The sequence below is a fragment of the Garra rufa genome, chromosome 3, assembly GCF_049309525.1.
Source record: "Garra rufa chromosome 3, GarRuf1.0, whole genome shotgun sequence".
Classification (NCBI taxonomy): domain Eukaryota; kingdom Metazoa; phylum Chordata; class Actinopteri; order Cypriniformes; family Cyprinidae; genus Garra; species Garra rufa.
Window position 1 is genome coordinate 6,552,374 of NC_133363.1, and position 23,394 is coordinate 6,575,767.

Below are 23,394 nucleotides of genomic sequence, written 5' to 3' on the forward strand. Positions count from 1 at the left end.
CTCCACAGGCTGTGCGGTAAACCAACCCTTACAGCATACATTACACATAGGACCTTGTCCTCTTCAAGGTAAGCTCCCTAAGTCTTTCCTGGGTTTGCCCTTGATATGGTTATGCTGTCCTTTGCAGGCCTAGTGTAGACTTATGCCCTATTGAGACAGGAGCATAACTCCCTAGTTACGCCCCCCTTATGGCTGGATAGGCGTGTTGCCTGCAGGGTTAGGTTGCGTGTTGTATTTTTCCCTCAGAAAAAGGTGGAAACATCTCGACGGAGCACCCCTCCCTTCAAACGGTTGTATGGTGGTGTCCGTCTACACAACACTTGTTCCAGCACTATCAGGCTTCCCCCTTCAGTGGTTAAACGAGCAAAAGGAAATTTTCCTTTCTCCCTAGGTAAGCATCTTAAGATATTTATGGTTAAGATTGCACTAGTATGTTTAACTCTGTTGCAGACGGCCTGCGTGCGAGGATCCGCTTCGTGTCCTCTCCTAAATACGGTTTCCATGGAAACTGAGTGTCTACACCTGTTGAGACAGGCGTTCACTTGAATAGGAGTGCAGCAGACCGGAGTGCTCGCTGCGAACCCGGAGCAGGTTTGGTTGCTCCCTTTTCTGCGGAAAAGGTTCTTATTTGAGCTCCACCTGGTGACATGCTTTCCAGCTGGGGTCTTGATTCTCGGTCCATTTGGTGTGCGCTCCCCTTTCTGAGGAAGGGGTTTTTATGTAAATCTGAGTGCCACTTTGTGACTCTCTTCAAGTCGCCTCATTCTAAGCCTGAGGGCTGAGGCAGCACTTGATGTAGGATCTACACCCAGGCTGACGAATGTCTCCCCTACAGAGGGTTTGAGCATCTTTCGGTGTTTAACACCTTAGAAAGCCGTCACTCTAGGATCGATTCTCGCCCCCCAGGTAGTTCCACTTCCCTTTCTGAGGAAAGGTTTACGAAGTGTCTGAACTAGGAAGCTGCCCTTATTCATTCCGGAGCTTCCCAGAAACTTTCAAGGCAAACAGTGCTCCCCTTTCTGAGGAAAGGGTTTGTTAAGGTTAAGAGCTCACGTTCCTCCCTGTGCGCAGGATTGCTGGAACATATCTGAGCTCCCCTAATCCAGGGTTTCCTTCAGAGCAACTTCCCAGGACTGAGTGCTCCCCCTTCTGAGGAATGGGTTTTGTTAAGGTTAAGAGCTCGTGTTCCTCCCTGTGCGCAGGATTGCTGGAACGGACCTGACCTCCCCTAATTCAGGGTTTCCTTCAGAGCAACTTCCTAGGACGGAATGTTTCCTCCCTCCTGAGGGTAGGAATCTACCAGGGACAGACCCTTGAGAGTTATGAATCTGCTACAAGGATGTTGGCGTGCCCCCTTTCCAGGGTTCACTTATAAGAGCACCACTCCTTGGTGGCCAAGTTCTCCTCCCTGTTTCCCAGGGTAGGAGCTTGACCTTCATGCTTCAGGTTTCTACTCTCCAGCCTTTATTCTGGATGTATGCTCCCCTCTATGAAGGGTAACAGTGAGAGCATTCGCTCCTGTTCGGTTGTGCAGCTCCCCTTCTGGGAAGGGTCTTCTATGAGCGCCAACCCACCTTCGTGAGATTGCCAGACCTTCATACAGGTCGCGTGGACCGGGCTGTGCACGCTTCCCCCCTTTTCATTAAGGGTTCCCTAAAAGACAGCAGTGCCCCCTTCTGGAGAAGCGATCCTCCCTGTGGATCAGGGTCAGGATTTTTGTCCTCTACTATCGTCCACCATTTCAGGATGGTCTCAGCTCCATGTTCATCTCTGTTGACAGATAGCTTGCGAGCTTCTGTCCAGGGGAGGGTTAGTGTGGCAATCCCCTCACCATCTGGGTCATACCCTTTCTGTCTCTTCAGACGGCATGGAGCTGATAGTGAAACCCCCTGGGAAAACACTCCCCTTAAATCCGATCATGTCGGTAAGCGTCCCACGCTATGCCTGGGCGTCTTCCAGTTAAAACCACAAGTGTGGTAAGTGCACACACACCTGGGCCACTTCTATAAAATCCACGTGTTGGTAGGTTCCCACCAAGTTTGAGTTCCTCTTTTAAATCCTTTTTGGTATGGGTCACACGCTTTGCCTTGTTCCCATCTATTGAAGTCGGCTTACAACCCCGGTTCCCTGGGTTCGACTCCTTTGATATCTTAGCTGATGTCTGCTGACCATCCACTATTGGGGCGCGCCACTACTAGTGGCCCTTTGAACGGACCCAGGACAGGTTTCTGCCCTCTTATGGGAGCCAGTTCCTGAGGGAACTAGGCCCTATGTTGCGGTAGTTTCTGGTTCTGACAAGTCTAAGTTTCCATCGAAGCTTAGCCGTTTCCCTCAGAAGGAATTCCTATAATTCCAAGCCTGAGCTGTGCCCTGGGTTCTACCCAGTCTGTAAGTGGGTAACAGGTCAGGCCTCTGGCCGGGAGGGGTAACGTTTTGACAGCCGTCACCACGTCCTAGTAGGGGCAATTCCTCTCAGAATTGTTGCTTAGTGCTCGCTGGCTTAGCATGCACTCCCCTCAGCATGGCAGTGTTGGTATACCGTTCCCCAAAAGCGCCCTCTAGAGGACGCAGTGAGAGTTCCCTTCGGAAGGGAACGTCTCAGGTTACGTATGTAACCCTAGTTCCCTGAGAATAGGGAACGAGACACTGCGTCCTCTAGGCTTCCTCGCCATGCTTCGGACGGTAAAGCTTCAGACTTTGAAGATGTATTGTGTTGCACGGGCGCCTCTTTTATGTTATGGTCGCCCGGTAGTGACGCAACGGCAGCGACTGACGCGCCGCGGTGACGTCATACGCTGGCGCCGGCCATTTCATGTAGTTTTTCTATGCATTCTTCAGACTCGAGGCACGCTGCAGCGTTCCCCAAAAGCGCCCTCTAGAGGACGCAGTGTCTCGTTCCCTATTCTCAGGGAACTAGGGTTACATACGTAACCTGAGACGATTTTTGCCATACAAGAAAGATAGATAATTTTGACCCATACAATGCATTTTTGGCTATTGCTAACACATATACCTGTGCTACTTAATACAGATTTTTACTCATCAATTATAACATTTATTAGAATTTAAAAAATAACAACTCCTAATTTAAGTCAACTTAACAATCTTTACATACACCGATTATTTACTGTCCCCTTCCACAAGTAGGCAATATACAGAAATTAAACAAAGTTATCAAACACTAAACTGAATATAGATGAATCCTTAAAGGGGCTATACGCAACTTTTTCCCCAAAATAAACGTAACAATAGCCTTTTTATTTGACCATTTCTGACTCAAACATCTCCTGATGAGCATACTGACACCTTGTCAGCTCACAGTGGGTGCACCTATAAGCCTGTATCCTATTTTTCCTATTTTCTGTCGGGTCGGATTTTTCTCGCGCTGTCTGCGGAATGTGACGTCAAGCGCGTTCATGTTAAACATTTCAGATCACTCTGCCACCACCGCTGGTCAGCAATTAGCCTACACTCGCAAGCAGTGCAATGGATTGTGCGAATACACAGCAGAGACCCAGGACAACTCTGACACCAACAGTAACTCCACAGAAGACTAAAAAAAGTTAAATCCCTGACAAGTGCCCAAAAAAGATCGAAGATTGAGAGCGACCGACGCCAAGCAAGGACTAGAGTGAACATCGGCTTCGCATTTGAGCCTTGGAGGGAGCTCAGATCTGTGTCATTTTGTGACACGTTGTCTTCATTTTATGTTACGTTTTATAAAACACTCACACTATTCTAAACCAGGGCTTAAAAACGGAAAAAAAAAATCCATTTCGGTTCACTCCGAGCAGAATCGATATTATAACGTTCCTGTTCTTGCGTTCCTCATTAAACAGTACGGTTTTCTAGAAAAAATACCGGTTAATAAACGTTATTTTATTACACGGCGCGATAGATAGATTTTTTTTTAAACAATTTTCTTGTTTGATAATACTATAGCGAAATAAGCCCCTTCAAGACCATCCGCTTAACATCATGACCACACGGGTTAATCTGCGATAAAAACCTGTTGACTTATTCCTTACCTATATGCATAATAGCCTATTATAGGCTATTTTCACTCAAACAAAACAGAACTCCAGATAGTTATGATTTTACATTTAATGCATAAAAGTAAAAGAAAACGTAATGCATTGTAACATTATAAAACAACAACAGATTTTTTTTTTAACATTTAACACAACAGATCAACAACTTAAATTATAATATACCAAATAGGCTACTGGAAAAACTGGATGGGCTTCAGCAAAATAAAAAAAAAGTCAATCTATAGCCTACTTAAAGTCCATATACTTTGGGTTGAAACGTACAAAGAGAATGTCCTCTAGGACCTGTGCATTCATTGACGACCTCAGAGGGGAAAGAATGTACTTGAGGCATGAAAATGCACGCTCAACACTTACTTGCGTTACAGTAGGGCTGGGCGATATGGCTGAAAACTGTATCACGATATCAGTGTTTCATATCGGTCGATATCGATAATTATTGATATTTTTTATGACCTGTTCTGTTACATGTTAAACCGTACTTTTATTTTGACAGGTTGCCATGAAGTTTCAGTGTGTATACACTATGAATGATGCTAGTTTCACTAATGAAACGGTAAAATTGACAAAAAGTGACACTGACAGCACCTTTGGAGATGTTTGTCATTATTGGAGTTTGTCTGTTCATGTGAGATGCAAAGGCCATAAATTAGCGGGAGCGTCACGTGTGCAGTATGCGTGTAGTGAAAAAAACGCGTCTCCACCATTCATACATAAAGAGGCGAACGGAACACGCAGGATTCATATTGAAACGGTCTTTTTGCATTTCAGTTTTCACAGACACTAGTCCATATCGCGATTTGAATTAATTAACAGACCAACTTTTGATTTATTGATCCAAAAATCGACGAATTCCGCGGCATTCCGCCCTATAGTAAAGTCCGTTTTTATGAATAGAGTCCGCAATCCAGTTGTAAACGCGCGACCATGAAGACACAGAAATGACATGCCGTCGTGTAAATGAGATAAATAACATAAGGCTATTTAGTTTGTTTAATACAACAACAAGGACCTGTTCTGTAGGAAAGATAACCTTAACTTCTACTGTGATCTGGCGCTATATAGAAAATAAAATTAACTGGACGTTAAAGGGGGGCTGGGCGGGCCGACAAAGAATACAAAATATCGTTTTATCGCCCAGCCCTACGTTACAGGTAGCGCAATTACATTCATAGCAAGTTTGTGCAAATCTGGCTTAGTGGCAGCAATGCTTGCCCAGTACTTAAAAAAAAATTTTGCACATGAAACAGCCAGGTGCTTGGTAACCTTAAGCTCGTCGCATCAGAAAGGGCTCTGCTAATGACGCCTGCTTCGCGGGCATTTCACATTGTATGCGTCACCGTCGCATTTGCGCACACAATTTGAATTCATGTTTTTGGCCTGCCAAATTGATATAATAAAGAGAACGATAAAAATACCGTTATTAACCGGTTAATTTGGAATTTCTGTTTCCGTTTCTGTTCAGAACGATTAAAATTGATTTCGTTTTTGTTTTTGTTTCTGTTCAATGTTTTTGTTTTCGTTCCTTGAACCGGTTCAGAGCCCTGTTCTAAACAAACACTGAAATATACAAACACTATTACTATATAAATTCGAAGCACTACTGTGCATTTTGTTGTGTCATATATATTGCAAACAAACTTAGTTTCTCAAACAATATGTGACCCTGGACCACAAAACCAGTCATAAGGTTAGATTTTACAAAACTGAGATGTATACATCATATGAAAGCTCAACAAATAAGCTTTCTATTGATGTATAGTTTGTTAGGATAGGACAATATTTGGCCGAGATACAAATATTTGAAAATCTGGAATATAAGGGTGCAAAAAAATCTAAATACTGAGAAAATCACCTTTAAAGTTGTCCAAATTAAGTTCTTAACAATGCATATTACTAATCAAAAATTACATTTTGATAGGTTTACAGTAGGAATTTTACAAAAAATCTTAATGTAACATGATCTTTACTTAATTTCCTAATGATTTTTGACATAAAAGAAAAATCAATAATTTTGACCCATACAATGTATTTTGGCTATTGCTACAAATATACCCCAGCGACTTAAGACTGGTTTTGTGGTCCAGGGTCACATATTTGTATTTGACTGTTCTTACCTCTGTAAACATAATGTTGACTTCTTTGCAGCGGATGACTTGTGAAGTTTGTACGTACGAGCGCGCGCTGCGAGAGCGAGCAGAAAGGAAGAGCAGTTCTTTTTTTGGCCACTGGTGTCAGTCGCGAGTTTAAATTTCAGAAAATTGCATATAGCCCCTTTAAGGCTACAAAAGGCTTTGATTAACAGACATCACAGCAGCTGGGTTATTAGTTTATTTAGCTGCTATTATTTTAAGAGCTGCCGCTGCTGAATTTGACGCAGATCTGACACGCATGCTTGTAGTTTCATTCGCATTTGTATATAAAATGCTACAGGTTACGGAATGCACTGCCGCATTTGTGCGGTAAACAAGTAAATAATACTAAATAACTGGTGACTGCCTGTCCAAAAGTCAATGCCAGCATACTACAAGGTTGTGGTTGCTATGTGGTGCTTAAAATCCCATCCTCAAGCATCCTATCCTACACTTGACTGTTACAACATGCTGCGACTATGTAAATAAAATTGATTCACGAATCATGAATCATGAAGTTCAATCCCTTCACATCACTATAATTCCATTTTTAGTCATACTTGTCCCAGAAACAAAATACTGCCTTAACCTAAACCAGCAATTTATATTTAAGCGAAGTTTTCCAGGAAGCTCTGTGAGCAGATGACGGTGTTTGTGTCAGATATGAGTCAGCTTAGCTGCCATGAACAATGTTGCAGGTTTGTTTACACTGATGCTTGCCCACACCGAGTCTACGACGCCTGCCTTTTATAACACAAATCAGGAAGACAGTGGACAAGAAGAGAGAACGTGATTTAAACACAACAGAACAAAGTAAAAGATCTGAATAGTGAAAACAAATTCCCAAATTGGCTTCTGTGATTGGTTTTGGACGCTGAAAAAGACAAATAATGCGTGGGGTGTGCAAGTCAACGAAGCCCTTGAGTGAAAAGCATGACGATGGCATGTGTCATCTCCGACAAAGGGTCAGAGCCATCTGCGATCAAGTTCAGCTGCCCTGTCAATCAGCTTCACCATTAAACACATCTGTGTCCATTTGCCGACGGCTCCTAATGCAATGCCATTTAATTCCTATCTGTCAGTGGCCACATAAATCATCTCAAAGTATTTGGATATTTAATAGATATTATTACATATTACTTAATTGCAAGTGATACATATCGATAGTGATCAACTGATATTGATTTTTTTTTTTTACCGATACCGATTATTTGCGTTTATGTGCCCGATAACCAATATTTATTTACTGTTATAGTGTAAATAAATGACTAAGTGATGTAAATCCATACTTCACTTTGATTTTTCCTCCTTTCAGTCATCCTAAATAAATAAAAAATCGTCTCTCATGTTAAATTTAATCTCCATATTACAACAATATGAACACTGTATTTATAAAAAGCATCAGCTGCAACACTAACAAGCAAAATAAATGTAGAATGTGTTTAATGTTTTCGAATGGAGAAAATAAATAAACAACAGGAGTCTAAAGTTTTAATTGGTTTATAAGCTGTTTAATATAAAGAGTGAAGAATAATTCACTGGATAATGCTAATTCACTGAATAATATTTTCTGGAATATTGGAATAACACAATATTTTATTGCATTTCTCTATTGGTATGTTACATCAGAATTACTAATGTTTTTGTCATTCTAGATTCTGACAAAGTGCTCTTTATCTATGCATTTACACAGAACTACACTTAAACAATAATTCATTAATTTCCATTGAGTTGTAATTTTTTTTTAGATGTGTATTAGTGAAATAATGGTTATATAGTAAATGTTAAAGAGGTCAGTTGATATGATTCTTTAGGGTTTTAGTGAGAAGTCTATAACATACTTAAAATTTCTCAATGTTAGTGTAAAAAACACTCTTTTTAAAAAAAACGATAATATAGGTAAATCGATATATCGGTCGAGCTCTACATATCAGGATTAAAGATCAATCGAATACTAATTATTAAAGCAATAAGCCCCAAGAAGCCATGGTTTACAAAGATGCACGTTTGTGGAGTAATTTACAAACAATCAGAATCAAGGGCCGTAATTATCCATTTTATAAAAAAAAAGTTTACAAACTGTTTTGTCATATTTATTCCCATAGAAAACTTTATTATTAACACTAAGGAAGACGTGTGTTCATTTTAACCTAATTTAATTTTATAAAACATAACCATTAACATGACTGTGGCCATTTAAAGTGGTCATTATTAGAAATTATTCATATTTTAACTAAAAACGGTGGTCTTCTTTCTGTTAAATTCTGAAATATCATCAACAACTCAAACATTTGTACAAAAAGGAAGGTTACAAATTTTGTGCAGAAATATTTCTAAATAATTATTAAAGCATTTTAGATTGCCCTCTTAGATCTACCTCTGTCTGACATCTTCGTAGTTTATATGCATGACCTAAAAAATGTAAATTACGACAAAGTCATAAATCAATTAAAGTCAAAAGTATGACATAAAAAATTAGATACTAAGTCACTGTCACAATTGTGACATAAGATATTATAAGATTTGAAATTGAGATACTAAGTCATAATTTTGATATTAAGTGATAATTATGGCATAAAAAGTGAAAATTATGATATGCTTAGTCATAAGAATGACAAAAGTTCAAAATTATGAGGAAAAAAAGTACAAAAAACATCTGAAACTAAGTCACAAAAATTCAAACATATAAGATATTAAGTTATAATTATGACATAAAATAATTAGCTACTAAGGAACTGTGACAATTGTGGCATAAAAGGTTATTATAAGACCTGAAACTGAGGTATCTCACAATTATGAGATACTAAGTCATAATTTTAAAATGAAAAAGTAATATAAAAATTATATATATATATATACTGAGATACCAAGTCAGTTTTGAAATGAAAATGTAAACTTACAAGACATTAAGTGATGCAGTGCATTATAACTTGCTTGTCTTATTTTTTCTTCCTACAGTTAAAGTTACAGCCATGAAGCATGATTTGCTGCATGTTAATTGGTTGTAGATGGAGTTAATGGAGCGACTTTCTCACTTTAGAAAGCATTTAATTAGAAAACAATCTGTACAGTACAGATTGAGTCAGCAACATTTCAAATGTATATTTTAAATTGCATATAATCATTAAAAGTGATTTTTTCAATGTTAGTGCATAGTATTACACTAGTATAAACACAAATAGAGTTAAAATAACACTTTGAGAACCTAATTTTTAAGATATGATTTACGTTTTAATAGTTTTAAGCAGCCGCAGATGGGAATCACTTGATTAATTCAATAAAACTGCAGAAAGATGGCTGCGTCCTCATCTTTTCCTTAGTCAAAATCACTCGACTCAGTTGTGATCCTAAAAGCTGCTCGACGCACTTTATTTCTCCCATTTTTATTCCAAAAAAAAGTCACAATTAACAAATAGACACAATTGTGACTTTTTTAGTCATATCTCTATGGCAAAAAGAAAAATGTGACAATTTAACATAGATGCAAGATATAATTTCAATTACCAACCACTGCAAATTCATCAATTTTGTTCAGTATTGAAGTCAAAGTGTGTATAAATTCAATAATTCACTTACACCACATTCACGTACCATCTTAAAAATCACACTTTAGGACGTCTGTCAACCATTTAGAATCAAGAATTCAGCAGTTCTTGTACAATTACTTTTGGAAGCCATGTGTGAAATGAAAAAGTGCAGGAAAAGTTTAGTCAGAGATCTCAAAACTAGCTTCTCGCTCAACTATGAGCTGCACTGCCTGCCTCATGTCACTCATTCAGACAACTGTAGCAGCAGTTCCTCTTCAGATCAGCCCAGAGACTCTGAAATATCTCACAGTAGACGCGGCGGGGCTGGGAAAGGCTGAGGGAGTGATAATGGGCACTTACGGCTGTCGTAGCAGATGTTGCCGAGGGCTCGTCCCGTCTGGAGCAGTATTTCCTGGTCCTTACAGTTTAGCAGCTGAACCAGTGGAGGAATGAGGCCTGCTTCCACACATGGGCTCCTCATGAATTCTGCAGAGAGCCACAATGATTTCAGCTCAATAAAACATCATCAGATAACCACTGATTTAAAATCAAGCTTATATTCACTTTCTGTTGTGAAGTTAATATAATAAGTTCTAATAGAAAATACCAACAATTGGAGCCATAAAGGGATCAAAAAAAGAATCTTTTAAAAGTCACTAAAAATCCAAAAAACTCATATAAATTTATTTTTATTTCACCCAATTAGCATTTGTTTGATCCAAAGTACAGCAAAAGCAGTAATATTGTGAAATATTTTTACTATTTAAAATAACTGTTTTCTGTTTGAATATATTTTAAAATTTAATTTATTCCTGTGATCAAAGTTGATTTTTTAGTATCATTACTCCAGTATTCAGTTTCACAAGACTCTTCAGAAATCATTCTAATATGCTGATCTGCTGCTCAAGAAACATTTATTTTGATTATTCTAATCAGTTGAGTAAATTTTTTTTAGAATTGTTTGATGAATAGAAAGATCCAATGATCAGCATTTATCTGAAATAAAAAAGCTTTTGTAACATGAAATGATAGAAATTTATGCTTTTATTTATCAAGGATGCTTTAAATTGATCAAAAATAACAATAAAGATATTTATAATGTTACAAAAGGCTTCTATTTCAGATAAATGCTGTTCTTTTGAATTTTCTGTTTATCAAAAATCAATAATCAGCTGTTTTTAACATAATAATAACAATAATAAATGTTATTTAGAGCAGCAAATCAAAATATTAGAATGATTTCTGAAGGATCATGTGACACTGAAGACTGGAGTAATGATGCTAAAAATTCAGCTTTGAAATCACAGGAAATAATTTTAAGAAAGAAAATATATTTCTATATTTTCTTCGATCAAATAAATGCAGGCTTGATGAGCAGAAGAGACTTCTTTAAAAAAAGACATTAAAAATCATACTTTTTAAAACCTTTTGACTGGTAGTGTATTCTTTCAGTATTAATAATAATTTGATAATTATTAGGTATTAATATTTTTACTTGCTTTTTTATATTTTCAGTTTTCTTTTTAATTTGGTTTGTAGTCATTTTGTTTTGTGCATTTGTCATTTTATATTTCTATTTAGCTTTTTAGTTTTTATTTCAGCTTTAATTTTAGTAATAGCAACAGTACTTCAACTTAAACATATCTTATTTCATTTAGTAGACAATGCAACATTTAAGATTTCATCTAATATTAATATTTGTATTTTATTTCCGATTTAGTGCAATTATCCAAAACAAAAATAAATAAATAAATAAATAAATACAATTTTTAATTTTGGTTAACATTAACAACACTGGCATGCAGTATCATTCACATTTCTTTTAATTAAATTATTTTTTATGTCCATTTCTTATATCCATATGTATTTATATTTATATCCATAAGATATCCATAAACAAAAAAATATTTAAATATTTGTAAATGGTCAGTTCCAGAGTAAATAATCGCTTCTTATGAAAGTTTTAGTGCACAAGCTCAAGTTTTCATATAATACAGACATTTTATTTCAGCCTTATTTTTTTTTTTACTTAATGTTTATATATTTATATATTACATTAATTAATTCAACTTAAAAATTTACATTGAAAAAATACATTTAAATTGTATCTATCTATCAATCATAGTTTAAGTCTTAGTTAACAACAAAAACAACAACACTGGTGCTAAGGAATTACCATAATCACTGCACCATAGTAACAGCACGGTAAACCATACTGTATCAAATGCATCACTGAAATCTTAAAATGTATCTTTAGAAAGTGCTGGAGACGTCGCAGATGAAACGCAGATGTTCCCCGAGGAATGCTGACAGCCGAATGCCAGCAGGAGCTGCCAGAGATCTGGCACGCCAGCAGGTCCACTGTCATTAGCTACCTAGCAAACTGCTAAAAGGCCATTCATTATTTTAACCTTTTTATCTCAGGCGCTCTCCATACACTTCCAAAGCCCAGCTCTATCTGTCTGAAGTGTGCTTTAAAGAAACACTTGCGTAATTAGACTAAAAGCTTTAGGTGAAGAAGCGCACTGACTCTGCAGGATTGCTGGATTGCAGGTTGATGCGCTAGAGCTGTAATTGCAAACGAGGACGTAAAAGCCCAGTGACTTTTAAAATGGCGATTTGGGGAAGATTTAGTAATTGCTGTTTTTCTCCAAGCTCATTTTCTTTGAAGATACCACACCAGAGCCTGGTTAATATTTAATAAATGTTAATTAAATCAAATAGCAAATACATATATTTTTAAAGATTTAGTACTTAAAAAGCAGTGATCAGAGAAACTAATTAAGCTGATCAAAGAACACAGAATTATACGCTGCGCTCGTGTGCTCACGCACAATAAATTTAATAGCTGATCTGCTGTTGCGTAAACAAAGTAGCTTATCTGTAGACGAACGACTGGTTCTGTCAAACAGAGTTCAAAAACAGACTGAAATTACGTCTACAAAGCAATGTGGATAAATACAATTTCAGCTGTACTCAGAAATCTCTCCTGTACTCTAGTTCAGCCAAGCTGTTATTCAACTCTGTTAACATCACATCTGTGACTGGATTTTGACAAAGAAAGACTTCCACAGAGAATCGCGTAGCTAAAAACAGTCAAAACTGGCAAATGGTACACTCATAAAAGTAAAACACATTTGAAATATTATAAATGTTATTGTTATGACATTATATAAATCTCAAAAATGAAATCTCAAAACATGCATTTACCCTATTTGATCACGTTATTTACTAATTAAATCTGTTGATCTGAAATCATCGTTTTTCTTCAGAAAGAGTTTGATTAAACCACTCGATATATGTGACCCTGGACCACAAAACCAGTCTTAAGTCGCTGGGGTATATTTGTAGCAATAGCCAAAAATACATTGTATGGGTCAAAATTATAGATTTTTCTTTTATGCCAAAAATCATTAGGAAATTAAGTAAAGATCATGTTCCATGAAGATTTTTTGTAAAATTCCTACTGTAAATATATCAGAATGTAATTTTTGATTAGTAATATGCATTGTTAAGAACCTAACTTGGACAACTTTAAAGGTGATTTTCTCAGTATTTTGATTTTTTTCCACCCTCAGATTCCTGATTTTCAAATAGATGTATCTTGGTCAAATATTGTCCTATCCTAACAAACCATACATCAATAGAAAGCTTATTTATTGAGATTTCATGTGATGTATACATCTGAGTTTTGTAAAATTTAACCTTATGACTGGTTTTGTGGTCCAGGGTCACATATATGGATCATTTTGTGATGCAAAATGACAATTGAGACATCATCTGACAATTCTGACTTTTTTTCTCTGAATTCTGATATATAAACTTGCAATACTGAGAAAAATGTCAGAATTGCGAGATAGAAACGTGCATTTTTGAGAAAAATCTAAATTGCGACTTTTTATCTCACAATTCAGAAACTGCACGTTTACATTTTCCAATTCTGACTTTTTTCTCAGAATTCTGACATGAACTCACAAATGCGAATAATAAAGTCAGAATTGTGTGATATAAAGTTGCAATTCTGAGAAATATATATTCAGAACTGTGAGATATGAACTATATATTAAGAACATATCAGTCTTTCCCCCTCAAAAATTTTACTTTTTAACTCACAATTGTGAGTTTATATTTCACGATTCTAAGAATTTTCTCAGAATGATATATAAACTTGCAAATTTTAAGACAAAAAAATGTATATCACGCAATTCTGAGTATATTTCTCAGAACATATCAGTCTTTTCCCCCCTCAAATACTGGACTTTTAATTCGCAATTGCAAGTTTATGTAACACAATTCTGGAAAAAAAGTAAGAATTTAAAGAGAAAAAAAAGGCAGAATCGCAAGATACAAACGTGCATTTTCAAGAAAAAGTCAGAATTGCGACTTTTTATCTCCCAATTCTGACTTTTTTCCTCAGAATTCCTCAGAAAATTGTGAGTTATAAAGTCAGAATTGTGTGATATAAAGTTGCAATTCGGACTTTTTTTTTCATAATTCTGAAATGAACTTGCAATTGTGAGTTACAAAGTGAGAATTACGTGATATATAGTTGCATTTCTGAGAAATATAATCAGAACACCATTCTGAGAACATATCAGTGTTTTCCCCCCTCAAAAATGTTACTTTTTAACTCACATTTGCAGGTTTATATCTCACAACCCTGAGAAAAAAAAGTCAGAATTGGGAGGGAAAAAGTCCGAATTGCGAAATATAAACACACAATTGTGAGAAAAGTCAGAATTGTGAGATACAAACCCACATTTTCGCAAAAAAAAGTCATACTTGCCAATTTTTATCTCACAATTCTGTCTTTTTTCCATCAGAATTCTGATTTGAACTCGCAATTGTGAGTTATAAAGTCAGAATTGCATGATATGAAGTTGTAGTTCTGAGAAACAAAACTGTAAGATATAAACTCAAAATTCAGACTTTTTTTCTCAGAACTCGCAATTTTGAGAACATATCAGTCCTCCCCATTAAAAAATTGGACTTTGTAACTCACAATTGCAAGTTTATATCTCACAATTCAGAGAAAAAAAGTTAGAATTGCGAGGAAAAAAGTCAGAATTGCGAGATATAGACACAATTGCGATAAAGACAGAATTGTGAGAACTCGCATTTGAGAAAAAAACTCATAATTGCAAGTTTTTATCTCACTATTCTGAATTTTTGTCTCACAATTGTGAGTTTACATCTCACAATTCAGACTTTCTGATATAAACTCACAATTGGGTTTCAAAGTGAGAACTGCGTGATAGATAGTTGCATTTCTTAGAAATATAATCAACTGCGAGATATAAACTCGAAATTCTGCCTTTTTTCTCAGAACTCACAATTCTGAGAACATATCAGTGTTTTCCCCCCTCAAAAATGTTACTTTTTAACTCACATTTGCGGGTTTATATCTCACAATCCTGAGAAAAAAAGTCAGAATTGGGAGGAAAAAAAGTCTGAATTGCGAAATATAAACACACAATTGCGAGAAAGCTCAGAATTGTGAGATACAAACCCACATTTTCACAAAAAAAAGTTTTTTTTATCTCACAATTCTGTCTTTTTTCCCTCAGAATTCTGATATGAACTCGCAATTGTGAGTTATAAAGTCAGAATTGCATGATATGAAGTTGTAGTTCTGAGAAACAAAACTGTAAGATATAAACTCAAAATTCAGCCTTTTTTTCTCAGAACTCGCAATTTTGAGAACATATCAGTCTCCCGCCCTTAAAAAATTGGACTTTGTAACTCACAATTGCAAGTTTATATCTCACAATTCAGAGAAAAAAAGTCAGAATTGGGAGGAAAAAAGTCAGAATTGCGAAATATAAACACACAATTGCGAGAAAAGTCAGAATTGTGAGATACAAACCCACATTTTCGCAAAAAAAAGTCATACTTGCCAATTTTTATCTCACATTTCTGTCTTTTTTCCCTCAGAATTCTGATATGAACTCGCAATTGTGAGTTATAAAGTCAGAATTGCATGATATGAAGTTGTAGTTCTGAGAAACAAAACTGTAAGATATAAACTCAAAATTCAGACTTTTTTTCTCAGAACTCGCAATTTTGAGAACATATCAGTCTCCCGCCCTTAAAAAATTGGACTTTGTAACTCACAATTGCAAGTTTATATCTCACAATTCAGAGAAAAAAAGTCAGAATTGGGAGGAAAAAAGTCAGAATTGCGAAATATAGACACAATTGCGATAAAGACAGAATTGTGAGAACTCGCATTTGAGAAAAAAACTCATAATTGCAAGTTTTTATCTCACTATTCTGAATTTTTGTCTCACAATTGTGAGTTTACATCTTACAATTCAGACTTTCTGATGTAAACTCACAATTGTGTTACAAAGTGAGAACGGCGTGATATATAGTTGCATTTCTGAGAAATATAATCAACTGCGAAATTCAGACTTTTTTTCTCAGAACTCGCAATTCTGAGAATATATCAGTGTTTTCCCCCCTCAAAAATTTTACTTTTTAACTCACATTTGCGGGTTTATTTCTCACAATCCTGAGAAAAAAAGTCTGAATTGGGAGGAAAAAAGTTTGAATCGCAAAATATAAACACAATTGCGAGAAAAGTCAGAATTGTGAGATACAAACCCACATTTTTGCAAAAAAAAAGTCATACTTGCGAATTTTTATCTCACAATTCTGTCTTTTTTTTCCCTCAGAATTCTCATATGAACTCGCGACTGTGAGTTATAAAGTCAGAATTGCATGATATGTAAGTTATACAAGTTGTAGTTCTGAGAAACAGTCAAAACTGTGAGATATAAACTCAAAATTCAGACTTTTTTTCTCAGAACTTGCAATTCTGAGAACATATCAGTGTTTTCCCCCCTCAAAAATTTTACTTTTTAACTCACATTTGCGGGTTTATATCTCACAATCCTGAGAAAAAAAGTCTGAATTGGGAGGAAAAAAGTTCGAATTGCGAAATATAAACACACAATTGCGAGAAAAATCAGAATTGTGAGATACAAACCCACATTTTCGCAAAAAAAAAGTCATACTTGCCAATTTTTATCTCACAATTCTGTCTTTTTTTCCCTCAGAATTCTGATATGAACTCGCAATTGTGAGTTATAAAGTCAGAATTACATGATATGAAGTTGTAGTTCTGAGAAACAGTCAAAACTGTAAGATATAAACTCAAAATTCTGACTTTTTTTCTCAGAACTCGCAATTTTGAGAACATATCAGTCCCCCCCATTAAAAAATTGGACTTTGTACATCACAATTGCAAGTTTATATCTCACAATTCAGAGAAAAAAAGTCAGAATTGGGAGGAAAAAAGTCAGAATTGCGAAATATAAACACACAATTGCGAGAAAAGTCAGAATTGTGAGATACAAACCCACATTTTCGCAAAAAAAAAGTCATACTTGCCCATTTTTAATCTCACAATTCTGTCTTTTTTCCCCTCAGAATTCTGATATGAACTCGCGATTGTGAGTTATAAAGTCAGAATTGCGTGATATGAAGTTGTAGTTCTGAGAAACATAGTCAAAACTGTAAGATATAAACTCAAAATTCAGACTTTTTTTCTCAGAACTCGCAATTTTGAGAACATATCAGTCTCCCGCCCTTAAAAAATTTACTTTTTAACTCACATTTGCAGGTTTATATCTCACAATCCTGAGAAAAAAAGTCAGAATTGCGAAATATAAACACACAATTGTGAGAAAAGTCAGAATTATGAGACACAAACTCACATTTTCATGAAAAAAGTCATAATTGCTCGTTTTTATCTCACAATTCTGACTTTTCTTGCAATTGTTTACATCTTGAAATTCTGATTTTTTTCCCCTCAGAATTCTGATATGAACTTGCAATTGTGAGTTCTAAAGTCAGAATTGCGTGATATGAAGTTGTAGTTCTAAGAAACATAGTCAGAACTGAGATATAAACTCGAAATTCAGACTTTTTTTCTCAGAACTCGCAATACTAAGAACATATCAGTCTTCCCCCCCCCTCAAAATTTGACTTTGTAACTCACAACTGCAAATTTAACTGCAAAGTCAGAATTGCAAAATATAAACACACAATTGCGGGAAAAGTCAGAATTGTGAGATACAAACTCGCATTTTCAAGAAACAGTTTATTTTGCAATTCTACCTTTATTTCACGTAATTGTGAGTTTATATCACAATTTGGAGAAAAAAAGTCAGAATTGCAAGATAAAAAGACGTAATAACCTTTTTTTATTTTTTATTTAGTATCGGAAACAGGATTCTATACCCTGTCATTTTGAAGCTTGAAAATGTTAATTACCTAGACTTTCAATGGATAGACAGAATATTAGAGATGTGTTTTGAAGATAAACAAAATTTTTACAGGATTGAAACGACATGAGGGTGAGTAAATTATGACAGAATTTTCTTTTTTTGGATGAACTATCCCTATAATATCCTACAAAATATTTTACAGACAATGTAATTAGATTGAAATCAGGACCTCAATAGCAAAACATGGATAAAACCGATAATAACTTGTTTTTTTAATGAGAAAACCTACATGCAATTAATATTGCATGCAACATTTGGATTTTAAATTCCATTTTTGCGCAGCATGAACAGCATACATTCACAGCATTATTTTATTACTTTTATTTTATTACCTGTTAAATTGTTAATTAAAGCAATATCTGACATTCACTTTCAAAACAATTGTTACATGCAGTCCTAATCTAAATGTGATTATTAAATAAAAAAATATTTTATCAAGAGTAGTAATTTAAAGGTGTTTACTGCAGTTTAGAAATCTTTATTTTCACATATCTCAGGACTGCATCATGCGTAGTGCGCTGTGTTTACGAGTCAACTCAATTTTAATCTGTTTGTGTGTTTTGAGATCGACTGGTTCTGCTGCGCTGATCTTATAGCTTACATGCGAGCCTATCATTTCCTTCACGCTGTCAATAGCAGTAATAATGACACGCATGAGCGGCCACAGACTCCACTGCAGCGGCAGTGAACTGGGGGAGAAGCAGCAGAGAATAGCAGAGACAAACAAACAGATCTGAGAGGCAAAAACTGATTTATTTTCTTATTTAAAAAAAGATTTCTATTAAGGATGATAGTACCGAGCTTTACTAAAGCTAGTGGAAATGAAGGCAGTATATTAGGGCTCTGAACTCAGAGAAATTACAATGCCAGATATTTTTATTACCTCAATCTTTCTGAAAGATTCACTCTTTTTTTTCTTATTTAAAAGAAATGATCTCCAAAGAACTGAACAGTACGTTTGTAGAAAACTAAATTTAAAAGTAAAACATCATGAACATACAGACAAAATGTAGATTTCAGTCATATCAGTGGTTTATTATTTAACAAGGAACGGGACCAGTGTTATTTTATTATCTAGTTTTGAATTAGTTTTTATTTTTATAATATTTTCATATTTTTATTTTCTTACTAGTATTAGTTGGTTTATTTTATTTTTTTGTCTGTATGTTTTTTTTTTTAATAAAATGAGAAATTATACTTTGGCAACTAGCTGAAAAAGTAAAATTTTTTATGTTTTATTGTATTTTATTTCAAGTAATTAATTTTCACCGTTTCAGTTTAAGGTTATATTTTAAATTGTCTTTTTTAGTAATTTTGTTGTGCTTTTGTTATTTTTATTGCGTTTTTTATGCGTATATTAGTTTTTATTTATTTTATTATTTCACTTATAGTATTTGTTTTTAGTACATCAAGTTAAAAACAAAATGAGAAAAAAGTTTTAGCTTTTTATATTTTATAGAATTTTATTTCAAGTAATTAATTTTCATCGTTTTAGTTTAAGGTTATATTTTACATTTTCTTTTTAGATAGTTTTATTTTGTTCTGTTTTTGTTATTTATTAGTTTTTTATGCCTATATAGTTTTTATTCATTTTATCATTTCAGTTTACACTTTTTGTTTTTTAGCACATCAAGTTAAAAAAAAAATATTTGCCTTGGCAACTACCTGAAAGAAAATAAGTTTTAGCTTTTTACATTTTATTTTATTTTATTTCAAGTAATTCATTTTCATCGTTTAAAGTTAGATTTTATATATCTGACATTTCGTTTTTAGTTAGTTTTAGTAATTTTGTTGTGTTTTGCCAATTTTATTAGGTTTTTTTATGCCTATATATTTTTTATTAAACGTATTATTTCAATTATAGTTTTTTTTGTTTTTGTTTTTTAGTATATCAAGTTAAAAAATTAAATGAGAAATTATGCCTTGGAAACCAGCTGAAAGAAAATAAGTTTTAGCTTTTTGCATTTTATTTTATTTTATTTTATTTCAAGTAATTCATTTTCATCGTTTAAAGTTAGATTTTATATATTAGACATTTAGTTTTTAGTTAGTTTTAGTAATTTTGTTGTGTTTTGCCAATTTTATTAGGTTTTTTTATGCCTATATATTTTTTATTAAACGTATTATTTCAATTATAGTTTTTTTTGTTTTTGTTTTTTAGTATATCAAGTTAAAAAATTAAATGAGAAATTATGCCTTGGAAACCAGCTGAAAGAAAATAAGTTTTAGCTTTTTGCATTTTATTTTATTTTATTTTATTTCAAGTAATTCATTTTCATCGTTTAAAGTTAGATTTTATATATTAGACATTTAGTTTTTAGTTAGTTTTAGTAATTTTGTTGTGTTTTGCCAATTTTATTAGGTTTTTTTATGCCTATATATTTTTTATTAAACGTATTATTTCAATTATAGTTTTTTTTTTTTTGTTATTGTTTTTTAGTACATCAAGTTAAAAATTTTAATTTTTCACTATTACTGTTGTGCGTGATTATTATTATTATTCTTCTTACTTCTTCCGTACGTTTTTCGGCGCGTAACTAGTCCCGCAGTTTTTGTCATCGACCCTCGAAAGGCATCAAATCGTGCGTCCTATATAGATTCGGTGTGCTATGACTTTTATAAGGGATCAGGGGTATGTTGATGTCACACAGGGCAAAAAACCTGCCCAAAATTTACAACGACAATGCATTACGGCCAACTTTGATGGGACGTCCCACCGAGCAGGAATTTTGTAGAAAAACGCGATTCGCCACATTTGGGGAGGCTGGGAAGCTGTGCGAGAAGACACCTCGCAACGGGGTAAAAGTTGTACCCCAGGGGTGCAAGCGCCCCCTTTATGCAAAAAAATTACTTCCCGCAGTTTTTGTCGTAGACCCTCGAAATAGGCGTCAAATTGTGCGGCCCATTGACCAAAAAATTCTGAGAACTTTTTAAAACCATTGGGGGTACGATGATGTCACAGCCCATTTTTATTCGCCCCCAAAATCCCATAGACAATGCATTGCGGCCAACTTTTGACGGGACGTAGCGCCGAGAGTGAATTTCGTAGAAACACCTGATTCGCCACATCTGGAGAGGCTATCAAGCTGTGCGAGAAGACTCCTCGCAATGGGGTAAAAGTTGTACCCCTGGGGTGCAAGAGCTCTCCAAATTTCCCCCATCGACTTATAATGGTGAAGGGACGTCCCATGAAAACCCATGGTAATTTACATAGGGATTTTGCATTGGGTATAACTCAGCATCACATTGGCCTAGAGACATGGAGGCGGGCTCATTTTACTCAGATGGCCAATCAGACTCTCCGGAACATCATGAAGGTGTCAAGCCACGCCCTAGCAACTAGGTATTTATTAATTTTATTATTTCAGTTTACAGTTTTTGTTTTTTAGTACATCAAGTTAAAAAATAAAATGAGAAATTATGCCTTAGCAGCTATCTGTAAGAAAATAAGTTTTATATTTTATATATTTTATATATTTCATTTCAAGTAATTCATTTTCATTGTTTTAGTTTTAGTTTTTTTATATTTTACATTTTCTTTTTTAGTTAGTTTTAGTAATTTTGTTGTATTTTTGTCATTTTTTATTAGTTATTTTATGCCTATATAGTTTTTATTAATTTTATTATTTCAGTTATAGTTTTTGGGTTTTTAGCACATCATGTTAAAAATAAAAGGAGAAGTGTAACTTTGGCAACTACCTGAAATAAAATTAAAGTTAAGTAAAAATAAATAAAATAAGCTTTATTTTTTTTATATATATTTTTTTGCATTTTAAGTAAACATGTCAAGTAATTTTTTTTAATTGCTTTTAGTTTCAGATGACCACTAATTTTATTTTCATAACACCTCCTACTATCAGATACTTAATGCTTATGGAATACATTAGTCATGGCTAACTGCTTTCAGCACTTTTAGCACCGACAATAGCATTGTTAGCTTTTGCATGATGCTGCATCCACACATCTAGGTGTCAGTAAGTCCAAAATGACGTAAGAAGCAACAACTGGCAATGCAATTGCCAGTTCACTTACCATTTTTGGCCACCTCTGCAATGATGTTGGCTACTTTTGGTGTACATGAGTTCTGCGCAGACAGAAGAGCGGGCATCATGGCAAGAACACCCATCTCCTGGATCTTTTCACTAGTCTCAACATCTGAAAACAGAGCAAGAAACATCAGTGAATTATATGATGATCAGCAAGCACAAAGACTGCAGAGTATTTCAAGCACAATGGCAAACTTTGACTCTTCCACATGCTGTAATCAAAATTTGGGTCAAAATTCACATTTGCTGTAGTCTTCTGTTTATCGCTATAGAAGTTTTTACTCATCCATGATGACTTCCACTTTTAAGAACCCTGAAAATGTGAAAAGGGCCCATTAGGACTTTTTGAACCATTAATTTCCATGATGTTCAGGTCATTCATCACTGCTAAAGGAGAGATTGTTGGGGTTGATTTCAATTTAAGATACCAATCTTTGTAAGCTATACATGAGTAACTATTAGTGAGCAAATATCTGCAATACTCTCCACCAGAAAAACTGATGTTATCACATTTCTTGGTTTTGGTTTGTGGGGAGGTTTTACTTTAAATAACCTCACACTGTATAAAGAGCAATGCATAGTTGATGAAACAACAAAACTAGTAACACAGTTTTTTATTCGCCTGGTAACAGAGTCGTATTCACAACTGAAATAAAATTCAAAATCAAAGAAATAAAATAATATATAAATTTTAGATAAAACTTGAGAAATGTTGCACTGGTAACTAACTGAAATAACTAAAACAAAATGATAACAAAATAGAAATAGAAAAGTAGAATACAATTGAAATAAAATTAAATTAAAATTAAATTAAAACTTAAATTTTTTTAAAAAAGGTGATAAAACAAAAATGACTCAAATTTAAACTAAAATCACTCATAAAAGCAAAGTAGATTTGATATATTCTAGATATTATGATATGATATTATATAAATATAAAAAGTGTAATCTCAAACACAAAAAAAGGAAAAAGGTACATAAAATAGAAATAAAATTAAATGAAAGCTAAACTAAAATATATAAGAATGATAAAACATAAAATGCTAAAGTAAAATCACTCATAAATAGATTTGAAATATTATAAATATTCTTGTTATGATTAAAAAAGGAATCTCAAACACACATTTACCATATTTGATCATACTAATTACAAATTAAATTACAATTCAATTACAAATGAAATTATTGCGTTTTTTTGTAAAGACTTTGACTAAACCACTCAATTCATATGGATTTTTTACAATGTCTTTTTGTACTTTTTGAAACTTGAAAATGTAAATTGCTTAGACTTTCAATGAATGGACAGAATATTAAAAACATCTTTATTTGTGTTTTGAAGATGAACA

At 34.3% G+C, this 23,394-nt stretch overlaps 1 protein-coding gene across 2 annotated transcripts in view; it reads right to left on the bottom strand.

Moving 5' to 3' along the window:
• rap1gds1 (RAP1, GTP-GDP dissociation stimulator 1) overlaps positions 1-23,394 on the bottom strand; it is a 95,189-nt gene that overhangs the window by 55,842 nt on the left and 15,953 nt on the right. For both annotated transcript variants that reach the window (XM_073835627.1, XM_073835626.1), the window contains exons 3-4: positions 22,035-22,157; positions 10,069-10,194 (exon numbers count right to left, since the gene is read on the bottom strand). In XM_073835627.1, coding sequence (XP_073691728.1) covers positions 10,069-10,194; positions 22,035-22,157 — 249 coding nt within the window. The remainder of the gene's footprint in view (positions 1-10,068; positions 10,195-22,034; positions 22,158-23,394) is intronic.